The 18,350-nt window shown below is 31.5% G+C and overlaps 1 protein-coding gene across 1 annotated transcript; it reads right to left on the minus strand.

The window, feature by feature from the left end:
• Positions 1–815: 815 nt before the first annotated feature.
• LOC148609098 (uncharacterized protein KIAA2013 homolog) lies at positions 816–18,230 on the minus strand. Its single transcript, XM_088540627.1, has 15 exons — positions 18,025–18,230; positions 17,128–17,228; positions 16,560–16,682; positions 14,427–14,555; positions 12,605–12,663; positions 12,245–12,349; positions 9,564–9,637; positions 8,865–9,005; positions 8,183–8,279; positions 7,071–7,139; positions 5,977–6,176; positions 5,264–5,379; positions 4,520–4,784; positions 3,938–4,062; positions 816–2,800 (listed from the first exon to the last, which is right to left on the minus strand). The coding sequence occupies exons 1-15, from the start codon at positions 18,153–18,155 to the stop codon at positions 2,613–2,615; spliced, it is 1,923 nt and encodes a 640-aa protein (XP_088396753.1). The 5' UTR covers positions 18,156–18,230; the 3' UTR covers positions 816–2,612.
• Between the last annotated feature and the right edge of the window lie 120 nt (positions 18,231–18,350).

The raw sequence follows: 18,350 nt of genomic DNA on the forward strand, positions 1-18,350 counted from the left end.
TTGAGGATTCATAGCTAATTTTGTTTTGTGCACATTAGACATATATGTATATATTACTTGCTGTTGACATTTCCCAATTCTTGGGTGGAGCAATTCTTATAAGCAACCAGAGGCTCTAAAGAGCCTGGATTTTTCACCTGGCTTGAAAAGCCACATTCTAAATTTCATTAAAGCGACTGTTTTTTCTTGGATAAAAATTTCTAGTGCTCATACCTTTGAAATAATTATATCAACTTTCATTAAATTCTGTTCAGTAGTTTCTTAAAAGAACATTTTTGAGAAATAGCATTAAAAAAAAACATTGTAAAAGGGCGATAAATTTTACTCATCAGAATTTGGCTGAACCTAACAGTTTAAGAAATATATGCAAAAAAATGCCTTCTTACCCCTATCTTTACATGACTTAACAAGATTTACACGAAAATTTGACCACAGGTAGATCTCATCTTACTGAACTCTTTAACTCCTGTCAGAATTTGGCTAAACCAAGTGGTTTTGGAGATATATGCAAAAAAACTGCTATCTGACCTCTATGTTCCTATTTTAGTAATGTCGGCCAATATTTTCGACTGACCAAAAATCCCCACAACACAGCAGGTAGAATACTCAAAAGAACATTCACAGTAAGTTTAGTTTTAATTGGTCCAGTAGTGTCAGAGGAAAAAAGTTTTTAATTTCTTGTTAACGAAGACGATGACGACAGATGCCAAGTAATGACAATAGCTCACATGGTCTTTCTGGCAAGGAGCTAATACAAGCTTGTCACATAGTTTTGTGAATATCACATATATCTCAAACTCAACAATAATACAACAAAAGGTTTTTATCCTTTAATAACAAATATATAAGAATTTTCCCACAATGCATATCAATAAATAAATTATATCAACTCCTTCAAACATAAATGTATGACAACAAACTTTTTAGAACAACTTCTGTTTATAGTTTCAGCAATGTACAGTTACATATAATTCTAAATCAAGAACATGCTGCAAATGTCTGCATAAAATCTTTGAAGTTAATGAAGGCTAGGAATATCCTGTTTCTTTCCAATTTTACCAATTATTGGAACGTTAAATAGAACATTTTCAGCATCAAATTCACCATTATTTTGGTGAGAAGACAGAAACATGGAATTTAACGGTACATATCTAGGTAACAAATAATAATCACACAGTTCACTCAACTCTTGCGCTCCAACTTGACATATTAATTTGTAGCACTAATCCGAATAAAATTAATTTTACAATCATAACTGTAATACCAAAAATTCAGAAATCATTGCCTCCACTTCAAAGATTTGATGTAAATGCAATTATATTTTTGGGATATTGTGAAAAATAGTCAATCCATAATGGTGAAAAATCTAAAAAACAAATGTTTGATTACAAGCCAGCAACAAAACTTCTGAATTTTCAGTAATCATGATATATAAAGTATAACACACACTTCAGTGAAGCAATTTTAATTATTTAAAAAAATAACATTTAAAACACATACAATTCTATCACAATTGTAAACAGACACCTCATAAAGATCTCCAAGGTGCAAAACTCACTTTGTCATAATATATTCTACATCAACTGTAACTATATATAAGGATATTTATTATTTTATTGGTTTTCAAAATATACCATAATTATCACAAGGTCATGGTAAGTTGGGCCATCTGGGGACAAAAAGTCCAGTTTTATGTGAGCACTTATGCCCCTGGAGTGCATTAATGTAATGCAATGCATCTTTATACCTTACATAGTTTTGTAAGGTTAGGAACCTATCAGTAGGGCTTAATAAGCAAACGTTAATTTTGACTCTTTTCTTTCTTTTGTTGTTTTTTTGTTTATTATTGCCTTGACTATTTTTTATTGGACTAGGGGTAAAATGTGCCCATACAACGAAGAATAATAAAGATGTGACAAAACCAATATTACTATGATTCAAATTATAACATAGAGGTACAAGTCATTAAAAGATTGGTTTAAATAAAAACAAAAGAAACAAACCTGTAAACATTGTCACCTTGACCTATGACATTGACTATTGACAAGTTAGTGTACACGTTTAGTAAAAATCCAACCGAGAGTTTGATTCCAAATAAAGTATTAGCAAGGGGGGGTAATAGGCATGGATGGATAGATGGCAGCACTACATCATGTAGAAACTTTGCTAGCAAGACAATTAATAAGTGAAACAGAAAAGTGTTGAGGAATACCAACCTGAACATATGTAAATACCTTATTCAACAAGTTTCTCATTATACAATACATAAATTATTGGTTTATTTAATTTTTTATCAGGTAGAGCATATAGTACATGGAATTCTATAACACATCACTTCACAACGCCATGGCTCTATCTACTTGCACATTCAACATATGTAATTTTTTTTATCATCACATGACAAAACAATTCACAACTTTACCTCATTCTAACATTCATTGATACATACAGGATAAAACACCAAAGCTGCCATTAGAATAAAGATCAAATGACTGCATGTAAACAGTAACCATAGTGATAAGATTACATAGATCATTAACATATATCCATAGGAATGTGACCTCAACAGATCAATACCAATACATGTAAAAAGTTGTAACACTAAGTACCAATCATATGCTGTATCTAGTCCGTCCATATCGTTCCTGTCCCTGGCAGTATTCATTGTAAATAAGTTTAAACAAAAACAAATGGAATATTGAAATAAGGACGGCTATTGAAACCCAGAATATGGTAGGTAGTCCTCCAAAATGGTGGCCATGTTTGTGTAGTGCTATAACATGATGTTCATGGGCTGGAGCTGCAAACATACAAAAAATAACTTGTAAAACCTTCAAAATGAAAAAAAAATAATCTGAAGTCAACCATAAAGGTCTTAACATTGTAGCATTTAATACCAACTTTAATGCTGCAAACAATCCCTTCCAATAAAAACCCATAGGATTCTTCAAACATGAGAAATTGTAAAAGACTTTACTAGAGATTTGGGTAAAATATTTCTACAATAATTCTGACAAGACTCTCTACAGTGACTAGTATAAGGTGAAATACACATCTTTTACTTTTATTAAATGATCTGTCTATGAGTAAAATTAATATGAATAACTTTCAATCACATATATGTATTGCATATTATAAAAAATAAAAAAATTCTAATTCTAATCATGAGATTCTTTATGCTTACAGCCATTTTTGATTGGTCGAGAATGTCGTTGCCAGAAAGTTTATACATGCATGAACTTCGCCAGATCATTCATACATGCATGAACGCCAGTCAACTTGAAACCAATATGACGGCCGTATAGATCGAAAGAGGGTGGCAACGAACTGAATGGCGTAATATAGCCGTAAGAATAGTTTATTACATGCACATTGATTTTACCGGTCAAGTTTGTTTACAGAGAGTAATTTTCAGCTCGGGGAAACTGAGTTTGACTGAACCCTTGAAAAAACCTTGTTGTTCTTTCTTGTTGTATTTCCTTCATAATTATATTCCTGTTGAATTGTTTACATCTCGTATTTTTCAATTCCAAATATCACTTTGTCCATGCCGCCTTCAATGTCGAGCAATTGAAGTGTAAACATTCACACAGTACATCAATATAAACAACTGAGGCTCTCGGAGGGTAACTTTGACTATCGGATAGAATTATAAGGATTGAACAGCTATTTTCGGTCGTTCATGCATGTATGAATGGATCTCTCCACTCCCAAACGTTACATGAACGGCCAGTTTGGGAGCTACGAGATCTGTTCATACATGCTTAAACAACCGAAAATAGCTGTTCAATCCTATAATGAAGTTAAGGTAGTAAAATGCCATTAATTTCTTTTTGCAGCTTGAATTCTGCAGCATTTTTTAGAAACATAATGCAAAACATTTTCAGTCTTTTTTTTTGTGCTTAATGATCAGTGTTTTATTTCACTGTTGACTCACCTTCTTTAATTTCTTTGACATGTATTGTATGTTTAAGTTCCTCCATATGTTGTTTATCAGCAGTTATATAAAGAATAGAGGTCAAAGGGTCAGTCCTCTTCACTGGAAACTGGATCACTTCTTTACTGTGTTGTAAAAGTAATGTTAATGATCATGAGCAAATGAGAAAGTATTCCTTAAGTTGAAGTATCACATTTTAAAGTAACAAGTTACTTAAGATTTTACAACCATAGTGTTTCTGTATTGCTTAATAAGAACATACCACTACAGAACATACAATATTAAGAAAATGTCATTGATGAATAGTTAAAAGTACATACAACATATTACACTAATGTCATACTACAATAGAAATAATTCATGTTCACTGACTCTTGATATAAAATAACTGAATATAAAGACCCAGTCCATGTATAAAAGAATACCATACCATACCCCCCATAAATTATTTATTAAATAATATATATATTTTTTATTAAATAATATATGAAAAGAATAAGGTATAAATATTTTTTCCATTGATGAATTCTTATCTTATTGACCAGAAATAAAAAAATTGGAAAACACACTCCAGATTTTTACCTTAAGGCTTTTGGTGGATCTATACACCCAGCATCACATGCATAGTATGGTCGATCGTTTCTGTCGAGTGATACAAAGATAACAGCCTTATTGTCCTTCTGAACTATCACAGATATGTTTACATGGGTATTGTTACCATAGTTCAGTCTATGGAATAACAAGTCTCTATGGAGATCTTTGGGTTCCATTGACATCTCCAGGTGATTGTCATCAAATCGTAATCCTCCTAGACTCAATAGTATAGCTTGTAGTACTCCTTCAGCTCCTACCCAAACAACGATGTAAAAATACTTTTTATATTGAAAGAACATAGTCATGAATTTCAATACATGAACAGGTATTTCAGAAATTATTGAGTGCATGAAGTGCATGTTGCTATTCTGGAGAAAAAAGAGAAAATTCAATCTTTTGGTTGGCAAATCATGTATTTTTCTTGCTTGATTTACTTACAACAAAAGCTAAATATAGTATTATACAGTATTATGATAAAATACTGTGTATATCAATTCCATAGAATATAATGGCAACTTAATCAGGATAACTGATATTGAAATACTACCAGCTGAAAATACATGTATATAATGATACTCAAAGGCATCCTGGTTTAATTAAACGAACTGATTTTTTCTATGTGTTAAGTCATGATAAATTTTTTATGTTAGTAAGTCTTGTGTAGGACTTTGGTACACTGTACAGGGTAAAGTTCACATCATGAAGAGAACATTATTTATTACACATCATTACCTGCTCTAACCATAATATTACATCCTTTTTTCTCTAGTGTAATCATCCAAGTCGATGTTACATCAGCAATATCACTTTCCGTACTAATTTGAGTCCATAAAGTTTCAGAGTAAAATCTGTAATGGGAAATATCTCAAATAATTAATAAGTATCAGAGTAAAATCTGTAATGGGAAATATCTCAAATAATTATAAAGCGTCAATCTGGAAAATCTCGAGGAAAAATTGATTCCAGGGCCCCTTATAACATAGATGATTTCACGAGGTCTACAAAGTAGAAATTGGCAAAATCGGAAGTAAAATATACAGTAAAAAAAGAATCTTAACAGTAAAATCCAGATTTGAAATGGTGGAATTCCGCTAAAAAGCGGAACAAAATCATCCCTGTAATATAAACTTATGAATCCACAGTTTTTAAAACTGCAACTTTAAGCCATGCTCCAGTTTGAAAAGATGATATTTCATTTTTATTTTTTAAAGGACTTTCCCATCTATAGAAAACTTGGTAATAACTTATTAGTCTTAACAAAGATATTTTTATAGTATGGATGAGTGCTCAAAAAGTGGGAGTTAAGTGTTTTTCACGAAAAGATACTCTGAAATAACTTCAATGACCATGGTGCACTTTTAGTTTGCACCATGTAATAGAGGTTATTTTTTCATAGATTGAAAAAAATATAAGTCATTCCTTAAAAAAATTCTGAGTAAACTTACAATAATGTATGGCCACCATAGCACCTATCAGGATAATACAAAGTGTTCATTATTCTGGTCTTATCTTCTTTAGATGTACTCAATTCATGTAACGGTGCTGGAATATTACTCAGTACATAGTATAGCGTAGAGTTAATCTTGTCGCCATTCAATGCACCCAAGGCCTTGGATGTACTTATTCCAAAACCACTCTGCCATAACTGCAAGTAAAATATTTTACAGGAGGCTGTAACTGAGGTTTGCTCAACATTTCTACGGCATTGGAAAGTTCAATTTCTAGTACGACTGTCTGATTTGAAGTCTTTACATTCATTGTAATTCAAAGAAAGAATGTGGCTGAACCAATTAAAATTGTCAATAATAATTCAAAGAACAAACATAATGTTTCATTATAAACATGTCACGAACCCAAAACAATAAAGGAAGAGCTCTTAACTTTGAAAACCATTCTATGTTATATTTCATGTGGTTTATTTTCACTAAGCACTTAGAAATTCCATTCAACATTTTGTAATACAAAGTAATATAAACTGTTTTAGCACCTTATTTCAAAATTATTTCTACATGGATACAAGACCTAAACTTCAGAAGGGTTTGAAAGGATTAAGAATGATAAGCGAATATTTAGCCCCCTACATCACTGGAAATTAGGAATTTGATATGAAGAACTTTTTTTTTACTTTTTAGAATTTTAGACGAATGATTTAGCATGTTTTACCACAGTTATAAGAATATTATCTTTCAATGTTTGGAAATATGATGTCTCTGAATTTGGGCACATTTTGGAACATAATTTCAAAATTTGAGTGTCTCTGTTTACTTGACCCAAACTTTTTGTTAAGAATTTCTAAATGCAACTTTGTTAGGAGTCCAAATTAATTAAGTTACTGCTGGGTCACATTGGTGGAGACCTTTGAAAACAACAAATTTAGCATTGAAAATTTGCGTATCACATTTTTGTCATTTCCTTCAAACTTTTCTTTCTCATAAAATAGGAGGCAAAATATAGCCCTTATTGTTCTCAGTCCTTTAGGCTTTATAACACCAAATGAAAAAAAATGATCTTATAGAAATAGCTGACATTCAAAACTTACTTTTCTCCAAACCTTAATGTGTTCCTCTCTAAGGGACAAATAGTTAATTGTCAGAACATCTCCTAATTGCTGAAAAAAAATAATTAAGTTATAGAGCTTAACAATCCTTCTTATCAAATGCAAGGGCTTCTTAATCGTCATGCATGTTATATTTTTTTTTATCAAAATATGAACTTTGATAAAAAAAAAAAAAAACAAAAAAACAAACAAATTAGAATACTGTGAGTAAGCTCACACAGAAAATACCTTTAATTTGAAGTGGACTTAAATCATATAAAATCCTGAAAGTCTGGTGCCAGTGGATAATAATGATCTTCCTTCGTGCACATGTAATACATAATCATACAATAAAAATTCATCAAAATTTATTGAGCAATTTTGGAACATTTGACTACAAATGTATAGACAGATGACTGCAAACAGACAGTGTGACAAACTGTGTTTGTGGGATTATCAAAACTCAACACAAATAATTAAAAAAAAACTATGTAAAATCAAATTTGGCCTGTGAGCATAAATCAGTTATTAAGGTCTCACTAACCACTTCCGGGTCAAATGGCCATCCCCCTATGTAGTACCAAAAAACACACTGAACCTAGACATATGCATTGTAAGTGCATTATTTGTGTGTATTATGATTAAAAGTAGTCAAAATAAAGCTGAGAATGTGTGCTTTAAAATCATATATGTAATTAACTACAAAAGTGTATGAATATTGTTTACATGTGTGAGTGATATGCCTCCATGCTGTCAGTTAGCAGAACAGGTAAAAATGTGGATTTTCAGTTTATTTATTCAAGTATTTTTTGTGAAGAATTTCTACTATCATCGTACCATTAGCATAATGATTTTAGAAGCCTTATTTTCCAAGCTTCGCAACAGTATGCAGCTTTAAGATGTCATTTGTCCTGGGAATTCACAGTGAGACTTTGAAAATTACTTTTTTAACATGTAAAGTAATGGAAACGTTAGAAGTGGTTAGTGAGACCTAAGCAGAGTTTCAATAAAAAAAATTAATGCATGTGATGGACCAAATCTAAATATTTCATATATATGGTAACATTGCCCTGCACAAAACAAATAAGTATAAATATGATCTGATATAATTATACCTTCTTAACACTAGACAAGAGTTCTGCAGGAGCTGGAGTCTTCACTGGTATAGGTTGTGTATAGTTCACTACAGTAACCACATGGAAACTAACAGATCTATAAATAAACATGATGACACCTTTGCTTACTTGGTTTATGTTCTGACATAATTACAATTTCATAATGTACCATACATATGCCAGATAAAACTGTTAAGATTTTCTGTATATTCTGCCTTGTCGTGTGCAAAAACCATAACACTACATATATGCAATTATAAATTCTACATGATTACTTATCACATTCAAATTTTACTGAATTCAGGCAGGAAATGAACCTCTAACATTAAGGCATTAATACATTCAGCTAATCTGTATTAATCTTAATAACATTTCTCTTCTACAATAATGACAATCACATTCTGAGGGAAAGTGGTCATAATGGTCTCTGACAAAATTTTTATATAGTTTATAAGGTTTTTTTGTGATTCTGTGCCACACAAAATTCTAAAAATTGATGGAAATATTTGGAACCATGAACCAATAACAAAGGGATATCCAACTTAAGAATCCTTGAAAATTTTCAGCACAAAAACTTCGGAGTTGTTAAATTAAAATGGTATCCCAGTTTGTTGCCACTGTATATAAAAAGAAGAAAAAACTTCAGAGAATTCCTCAGTAACTTTTTAAGTATTGTACTTACTTCCCTGCTTTAACATTAACAGTAGGATTCAGTTTAACTGTAGCAGCAGCAAAGTGAACCTGATATCCAGAGTTGTCTGGTATAGGTACTACACCCTGGGTTAATATGTAATCTGTCTGTTCTCCATAACCATCAGGGACACTAAAACAACAAGCAGTTCTTTACATCATATTTGAACTATAGAAAATACATCTTCAGTTATTACTAGGAATGTCAACACTGCCAGGTATTTCATGCTTGAGTACTTGTTGATTTTTACAGAGTGATACTCAAGTATTTTCAAAGTAAGGTTGTAGATCTATGAAATTATATATTTGTACATTATGTGATTAGTGTTATCATTGGCTCCTTTTATCATTATATTGCTGTATCAGTTAATAGTTCATTCCCTTTACACCACTTTACAACAATTATCTCATAAAAATATAACACAATTTAAGAAAAATTCTAACGAAACAAAATTGTACAATACAGACTTTTTCTTACTTCTGCAAGGTACCAAAATATTACTTGTTGTATCAGTCATAGTTTTTTTCACAAAAACTACAGACTTTTAGAACCATAGAGTAAGTCGCTAAATATTACTGTGAAGCTCCAGTGCCTGTTCTTGTGCCTTTGTCTATGTTACCATGACATTCAAGTTTTTACTATTATTCAGCCAGTGGATTTCCTTTTATAATGGTACATAAAAATAGTTACCTCCCTTGACCGGTTTCACTATTTTTAAGTCCTGTCTGACGAACTTGGTCTACATTCACAACAACAGAACTTTTCTAAAATATAAAATATTTTATACCACCGAACAATTTCAAATAAATGATTTTGAAATTTAAAATTATGGAGTAATTGCCACATTAGTCATACATTTCAATAATTAAAAAAAAGATATTTGCATACATTTGTACAAAGGGTCCGGAAATTTTATCAGTCAATCATTTTATCAAACTTCAGCAGACGTTTGTGTCAGTCTTTTACATGCTCAGATCGAGAATAAAACCTTTTCATGTAGTTATTCAAAGATAAATATTGGAATTTGTGTTATTTGATCACATACTCTGTCTTTTACAAAATATATGTTCGAGTGAACAAGTTCGATTTTGACTCCCACATTCTAACATGTGAACAAAACATCATATCTCTTGGACATTTACATCACATCGGCAAACAGCTGAAAACTTCTAAGTGATAAAAAAAAATGTTGATTATTTATAAAAGAAAATCGTGAATACATTTTGTATATTGATTGGAATGGGTTGTTGACTTAAAATAGTGCATTCTCCAGGTACCATATACCTTTCAATGTAACAGCCCTTTAATAAAAACTGACCTTTTTAAAACTTTATTCATGTACATGTATAATCAGTTTATTCCTGCTCTTTGTTCTGCTTCATTGACCATCATTTGAATGACGTATCAGCAGACATTGTGTATACATGTGACTTTATCACCCTTATCAAATTCAGATGAAATAAACAGCTGTACTAAAGAAAGGGACTTATTTGTACCCCCTATTTTAGGGCCATGAGTCCCAAAACACTAAAATTGAAATTGGAAAACATTAAAAAACATAAGGGAGCTTCCTTTTTGCATAGAAACAATCATTCAAGTTCCTCATAGTATATTAGAGCTATAAATCAATAAACCATAATAAGAGAGAAAAGATCACATTTCAATGTATGAAAATTTGTCTAAAAATTCACCATAATGAACACTGGAGAAACTTTCATCAGAGTGAAATTGTTATCTATTTAAGTTTGAAATATAGTAAAAACATCACCTACCAAAAGTTTCAAAGACGTTTTTGTTATTTGATCCAAACTACTCAGACATTTAAGGAATGACTGTTACATTTTTTCGCTCTATGAAGAAATAACCTTAATCACCTGAACCTGCATTGAAGGTTTTTTTTAAGTGTGCACCACAAGCATTGAGATTATTTCAAATAGGTAAAAAAAATACACTAGTCATTCCTTATAATTGAATCTGAGTATTAAACTTATACGAGTAAATCATTTTAAAACGTTGTTGACACCACAGTTACATTACAAACTTTGGTCTATGAGATGATGGACACAACTTTAATTCAATCAGAAAGCGTGCTACCTCTAAAATCATATTATTTTCAAACAAACTATCATTATAGGTCTCACCTGTTGCATACAGAAGAGTAATCAAGGGAACCAAGATTATAGCAAAAATCAAAAGAATGTAATCCAGGGACAAAGACCAGACATGGAAAACAGACACACACAACAAGAACATAAAATAACCACAATAATACATAGAAAATAACCAAGGTAAATGAGCATCTTGGACTCTACTAAGACCTGGGAGCATGGACCAGGTGCACTGGTAGGGTAAGTGTCCTCTGCTGTTCTAGAAACACCCATCGAGTTGCTCATAAAAAGTCATATCCTGGGTAGACGAAAGAGAAAAGGAAAACTACGACACATTGAACAAATCAGTTTTCACGGTGCTGATGGATATACTGTAATGATCCACAGAAATTGTTTACAAAAGTTGATTATGACATTGTTACTAATTTTATACTTAATAAAAATTCCTAATATCAATACAACCATTTGAGACTGCTGAAGTGGACAGATTTCTCAGGTTAAGTTCATTTTTGCTTAAATGGAATTGTGACATACTGAAGTTTCAGTAATAAATTATTTCAAAGTCTGTAGACTGTGACTGTGGGGGCATATGCATGAAAATGTTATGGAACTGTGAAGTAATGATGATAATGCAACTGCATAATTAATATGATTGATCTAGCATAAGTGTTTCAAATGAACCTGGCCTAACCAGAAACCACAACAAAAAATCTTAACATGAAATTTCAAATTTTGAAAGTAAATAAAATGTGACTGCGGGGGCATATGCATAAAATTGATACAGAATTATGGTAAAGTGTTGCTAATGCAACCAAATATGATTGATATAGCATAAGTGTTTCATATCAAACCTTATCAGAAAATTTAGCAAGAAAACCTTAACATGGACAATGACACAGATAAAGTAATATCTTAGTCTAGCTTTCCGCAACATTTGTTACAGACCAGACAAAATCCTACTTACACTAGAAAAGATTACAATTAAACCTTGCTATCTATGCCAAATCAGGAACTGTTTGACTGATAATATAACAAATATTTTAAAAATCTTTCAACAGCTCCAACGGAGGAAATATCCTAAATCAATACTGCAAAAGTGGTAAATGACATGTGAAGTCTACTTCATTTATGAGGGAACATAATACTTTATGCTTCCCTCATTCATAAGGCTTATGCCTTCCTCATATCAAACCACACAGACAGAAAGACGAATAAAAAGGGCAGTCATTTACTTCATCTGATCTATTAAATGACAGTACTTACACTAGGATTAATGATTTTGATATCCTGTACTAGAACTGAAGGTCTGGTTCTGCTGGCATAGATCTTGGTTTCTATAGTAACACAGTTGCTTCTCCATCCCTTATCCTATCAATATAAAATACACTTTTGAGATCTTCCAAACTGTTAATATTATGTATTAATCTAAACAAATTCAGTCTATAAAGAAAGATGTAAAAATGGATTTGTCAGCAAGAATCCAGTATAAAAATAGACAACAACAAAAATAGAATAATAAAGCATCATGCAATTACATATAAAGTACCTTAGGGTTTAGAAACGAGTTAATTATTTAAACATAAAAACTTGAATATTGCACTGACTAAATTGTTTCTAACTTACTACTTCAAAACACTGAATTTTCTCTGCTATTCCATGATGAATGTTTAATGCAGTTGCCTCTGTTAAAAAAAACAAACAAACATATTATTCATCAAAGTGATTGTATATTGGAACTGGCAAGAATTCTAAGGAAAACATGTAATTCACTAGCACCTTCAAAAAATGGTTGCTAAGTCTGTACAGTAATCACAAGTTTATAATACTCATTTAGAGCTCTTACATGGATTTCAGTAATAAAGATCTTTTTGTTAAAGCAGAACAGAGAGAATTATTCAGCAAGCATGAAATATATAATATACAACACTTAATTATTGTTGGACTATTTATTGAATATGCATATGATGCTACAACTTGGCAATCCAGAAAAAGGAGAAAACTTTTTGAAAATGAATTACTTGATAATGCACAAGTTAAAGTAATGTGTTAATAACAATTAAGTACATTCTGATATACTTGGTATGAGACAGAGTGATGCTACCTAACACTTTGCCATTCTGATATACTTGGTATGAGACATAGTGATGCTACCCAACACTTTGTCATTCTGATATACTTGGTATGAGACATAGTGATGCTACCTAACACTTTGTCATTCTGATATACTTGGTATGAGACATAGTGATGCTACCTAACACTTTGTCATTCTGATATACTTGGTATGAGACATAGTGATGCTACCTAACACTTTGTCATTCTGATATACTTGGTATGAGACATAGTGATGCTACCTAACACTTTGCCATTCTGATATACTTGGTATGAGACGTAATGATGCTACCCAACACTTTGTCATTCTGATATACTTGGTATGAGACATAGTGATGCTACCTAACACTTTGCCATTCTGATATACTTGGTATGAGACGTAATGATGCTACCCAACACTTTGTCATTCTGATATACTTGGTATGAGACATAGTGATGCTACCTAACACTTTGTCATTCTGATATACTTGGTATGAGACATAGTGATGCTACCTAACACTTTGTCATTCTGATATACTTGGTATGAGACATAGTGATGCTACCTAACACTTTGTCATTCTGATATACTTGGTATGAGACATAGTGATGCTACCTAACACTTTGTCATTCTGATATACTTGGTATGAGACATAGTGATGCTACCTAACACTTTGTCATTCTGATATACTTGGTATGAGACGTAATGATGCTACCCAACACTTTGTCATTCTGATATACTTGGTATGAGACACAGTGATTCTACCTAACACTTTGTCGACAAACGTGATGACTTTTCATTCAGAATTGTCAACTTTCCTTTCATCTGTGGCAACATCCCTTCGGCACCTACATATGGAGTGTTCATATCACAAATCATATTATGCCACAGCTTGCCGAAACTACGCAGACTTTTTGTATTGCGCTAGAACTCTAACAAATAGGCTTCTGGAACAGGGTTATGTTGTTACAAGATTGAAGTCATCACTACAGAAGTTTTATGGTCGTCATCATGAACTCGTGGATCGTTATGGTGTATCCATCTGCACCATGAAAACTGATTTATTCAACAGGTCATAGTTTTCCTTTCCTTGTTTGTCTACCCCGGACTTGACTTTTTATGAGCAACTCGGCGGGTGTTTCTAGAAAAGCAGAGGACGCTTATCCTACCGGTGCACCTGGTCCAGGCTCCCAGTTTTTAGTGGAGTCCGAGTTGCTCATTTGCTTTTGTTACTTTATATGTATGATTTTAGTTACTTTATGTTCTTTGTTGTGTATGTCTGTTTTCCATGTCTGGTCTTTGTCCCTGGATTACTCTTTCTAATTGTCACATGTAAAGAATACATATTTTATAACTTACCACTAGTTCTAAATTCATCAAGGTTAACTGTGACTAGAGGGTAATATTTAGAATCTAACGACAAAGCTCTGTTAAGTCTGATATACAGCCCATTATTACTATTAACTAGAGTAGCTACATTCCCATTGCCTGAAATATAACACAATATCTTATCACATTTGAAAATTGCTTGAAAAGCACAAGCATGCAAGTACAATACATGTATTTCAATACTTAATAATACATGCATGGGAATATGTCAGCATGCTGTATAATGTTTGTTTGTTTGAATTAAACAGTACTATAAAGATTTAACACCCATTAGACGACCAATACCTCAGATGTACTCAGAAGATACAAAACTCAAAGAGTGTGATATGGTTAGATTTTCAGATATTAATAACGTAATTAGTAAAAACAATTTTAAACAATTAGAAAATTGTATTTTTGAAAAGTTTCAATCAGATTAGGAAAAAATAGAATTTGATCTCAAAATGTTGGTAAATAGCTACATGCCTATAAATTGTTTAAAATTAACTATAAAACATAACTTTATTTGATGAAAGATATTCCATATAGATATAGATTTGTGTTTGCAAAATTTCATTGTGGTGCTGCCATGTTGAAGATTGAAATGGGTAAATATGAAAATAGAAATGTCAATGATAGAGTGTCTTTTATTAGTAGTAACTTAATTGAAGACAAAAAGCATGTATTATTACCATATCCATTGTACGTATAACTATGTTGAAAACTGTTTACTGAAGCCTTAAAAATGTGTTGACAATTTTAATGTTTTATCTGATAATGAAAAAATTATTTTATTCAACAACTTAGAAAATTATGATATGGTTGCCAAGACATACTTTCATATTTTAAGTAGAAGTAATACCTTTTTATATTCTTAAATATAACTGTATTTTATAACTATTTATGTATATATTCTTATAATTCTAAAGTCTCTCATATAATTCTTTGTAGAATGGCACTTTTGATTCTAATTATTGTTATTATAATTGTATATTTGTCATGTTTTACATGTGGTGAGAGTATAATAAAATATTGCATCTGAATCTACAATAAGAATGTATAAAGGATGATCATTAGAGTAACTACATTCCCATTGCCTGAAATATAACACAATATCTTATCACATGTGAAAATTGCTTAGAAAGGACAAGAACAACACATGTATTTCAATACTTTGTGTTTTATAATGTTTGTTTGTTATTTCTCATGATACAATAGGCTCATGTAAAGGATAAGAAATGTTACAGTACAATAAAGCAGTCAACAAATAATATTTTTGCAATTATGTTTAGTTATCTAACACCATGTGAGGAGATTCAGTGCAATGATCTGAGAACAATACATCATCATGGAACCTTGAATGCCCTTTATCAACCAGATTAAATATGGCAAGAATCAATCTGCTTACAGATATTACTTTCAAATGCCACTGGCAAAAATATAATAGAAATATAAATTCTGATCCCTACAAAATGAGGCCAAAACAAATTAACTGTTTGTTTCCAGTTTCCCTACACTACCTCCGTTATCAATGGAAAAAAAATTCTGATTTATGTAACGTTCATGTATGATTTCTTTGTTGACTATTTAGATGATGATTGATCTGCAAAGCATATGATAATATGGCTAATATGCTTATGTACAAGGGTATCATGAACTGAGATTGTAAACAACCAGATTTTCTGTGTCTGTGCAGCATACAAGCTGTCAAACTGTAACAGAAATTTAAATGTTTTGTAAAATATAATGTTTTACCTACATGTACCTACCTTGCCCAATTCTTAGAGGTGAAATAGGAAACACAATATTAATTTATTTTGGCCTTATCAAAGGAGATGAATGTAATATTCCATTCCTATCAATTGTGCCATCTGTTCTCTCTCTACTGACATTTAGTTATGTATGTGTAATTTTGGTTGTTTTAATAAATCTACTACATGTACATGCATTGTAAACTAAAGACCATAGTAAGTATGTTGGACCTTGGTAAAAATTTGGTACTTCATAAGAATGGACCAAGTAAGCAATAATAAAGGCATCCAAATAACCAAGTTTGTTGTGTATTTGAATCATATTCATGATTGGATGTGTAATAGGTTACAGCAGTTATGGCATGTCACTTACCCACATAGGCAGGATAATATTTTTCACCATCTCTGTCTGGATGGTAGCTTACAAAAGCATCATATTTTTTTATTTCACCCTTCAGCAACCTAAAATGGTCGTCTACACACAGTGAAGGGGCTTCTACAAAATAACAAACAATCAACTACTAAAGTGGCTAATTTTGGAATATAAACTAAATAATACATTACAAATGTGTCAACTTTTATATTTATTCTGATTTAATCAAGGATTTTTAGATATGCACATCAAAACTTTACTCCATTGAACAATTTAACATCTGATGTGTCTTTTCTCTCTACATTGATTCTTGTCCATCGGAAGTGACATATATGTGTATCGGGTACATGTATTTGATAACAGAAAATGCAAAATACCTGAAGAAAAAATCTGGTATCTTGCATTCCTAAAACATAAACTAGGCCAGTATAACAAACTATTTGTTTGTTCACAATGTGTAATAAATACTGTTTTTCTAGCTTCATAATTGTATGCCACAGAACTTTCATATAGACCAAGTATAATTATTTTTGTAAGGTGTCCAGTTATGTAATTCAAATTGTATTACCATCAAGGGGACTAACTTGTCTTTTCACTGAAGAAAACTTTGGTCCAAAGAAATAAAGAAGCAACAGGAATATCAGTATTCCAACAATAATCTTCCTGGATCTGAAAAAGCCATTTTCTATAATTAATTAAAATATTGTACATAAACATTTTTTCCTCCTCTATGAACATTTTACTTTGGATTAATTATTCTTTCTTAGGATAGCATAAAAATGATGAGAAAAAAAATTGTGCTATTTGGAAAGATTACGTTTATTTCTATCTCATGAACTTATTTTGGTTATAGAATTGAATTATATTAGCATGAAAAAGCTTCCATGTTTGCATGGAGAAATTTATATTTAATTTGTTGAGTTGTAGCTTACCTGTTAAATTATTCTATATTTCAGTGCTCTGGGATTTTTTTGTGCAATTAAACTTACCACAGGAAAGTGAGTGCAGATATGTTTTTGCAACTAGAAGACAAACTGTATTTTTTGTTGTATATGATGAAAATGATTTGCAAAAATTACTGTGTGTATTGTAGGAAGTCTTGTATATTGGTCAAGATATCAGCAAAACAACAATATAGCTGTGCATTACCAACAGTCAAATGATGTACCAGTAAAAATACCCACGTCCCTTAATGGCAAAGCCCGTGAAAAAGCCTGACAAATGGTTCAACTCAAGATATGTTCAAACATTTCATTGTGAGTGTATCTGTAAAATCGTGATCATGTGTACATGTATTTGAACCACTACTACCACCCAAGTAAAACATTTACATGAAGAGCATTTCAAGTTAGACCTACTTCATTATATCTTTTCCTTAGTACTGGTAACAAATGGTAGGGTGAATAAAAATTGTTGGATTATGAGGGATTAAGCATAAAAATATTAAAGGCCACAAAAGGGGTACCTGCTTAATGAGTTAAGCCTGTTCAGTGAATTAACTGCAAAGCCCTTGACCCACATCTGACGAACTCTGAATATAACTGGAATTTTGCAACAAAGTATTCTTCTCATTAACATCAGACCATGTCTGATCATGCTACAAAAAGATGTAATGCCACATCCAAAAGTTTTCCATATCAAGTGAAGTTAGTGTCTATTCCGGAACTGTTCCGCAAATTACAGCACGGAGAGAATTGATAACTATTTTTATTAGTATTTAAGCTGTGTATAATTGTATTTGCAAAGTTTTACTAGATAAGTGAAAATAAAATTAGATTGTAATATAATAAT

The sequence above is a fragment of the Perna viridis genome, chromosome 8, assembly GCF_037379345.1.
Source record: "Perna viridis isolate PV_CMFRI_1.1 ecotype Kerala chromosome 8, ASM3737934v1, whole genome shotgun sequence".
Lineage (NCBI taxonomy): Eukaryota > Metazoa > Mollusca > Bivalvia > Mytilida > Mytilidae > Perna > Perna viridis.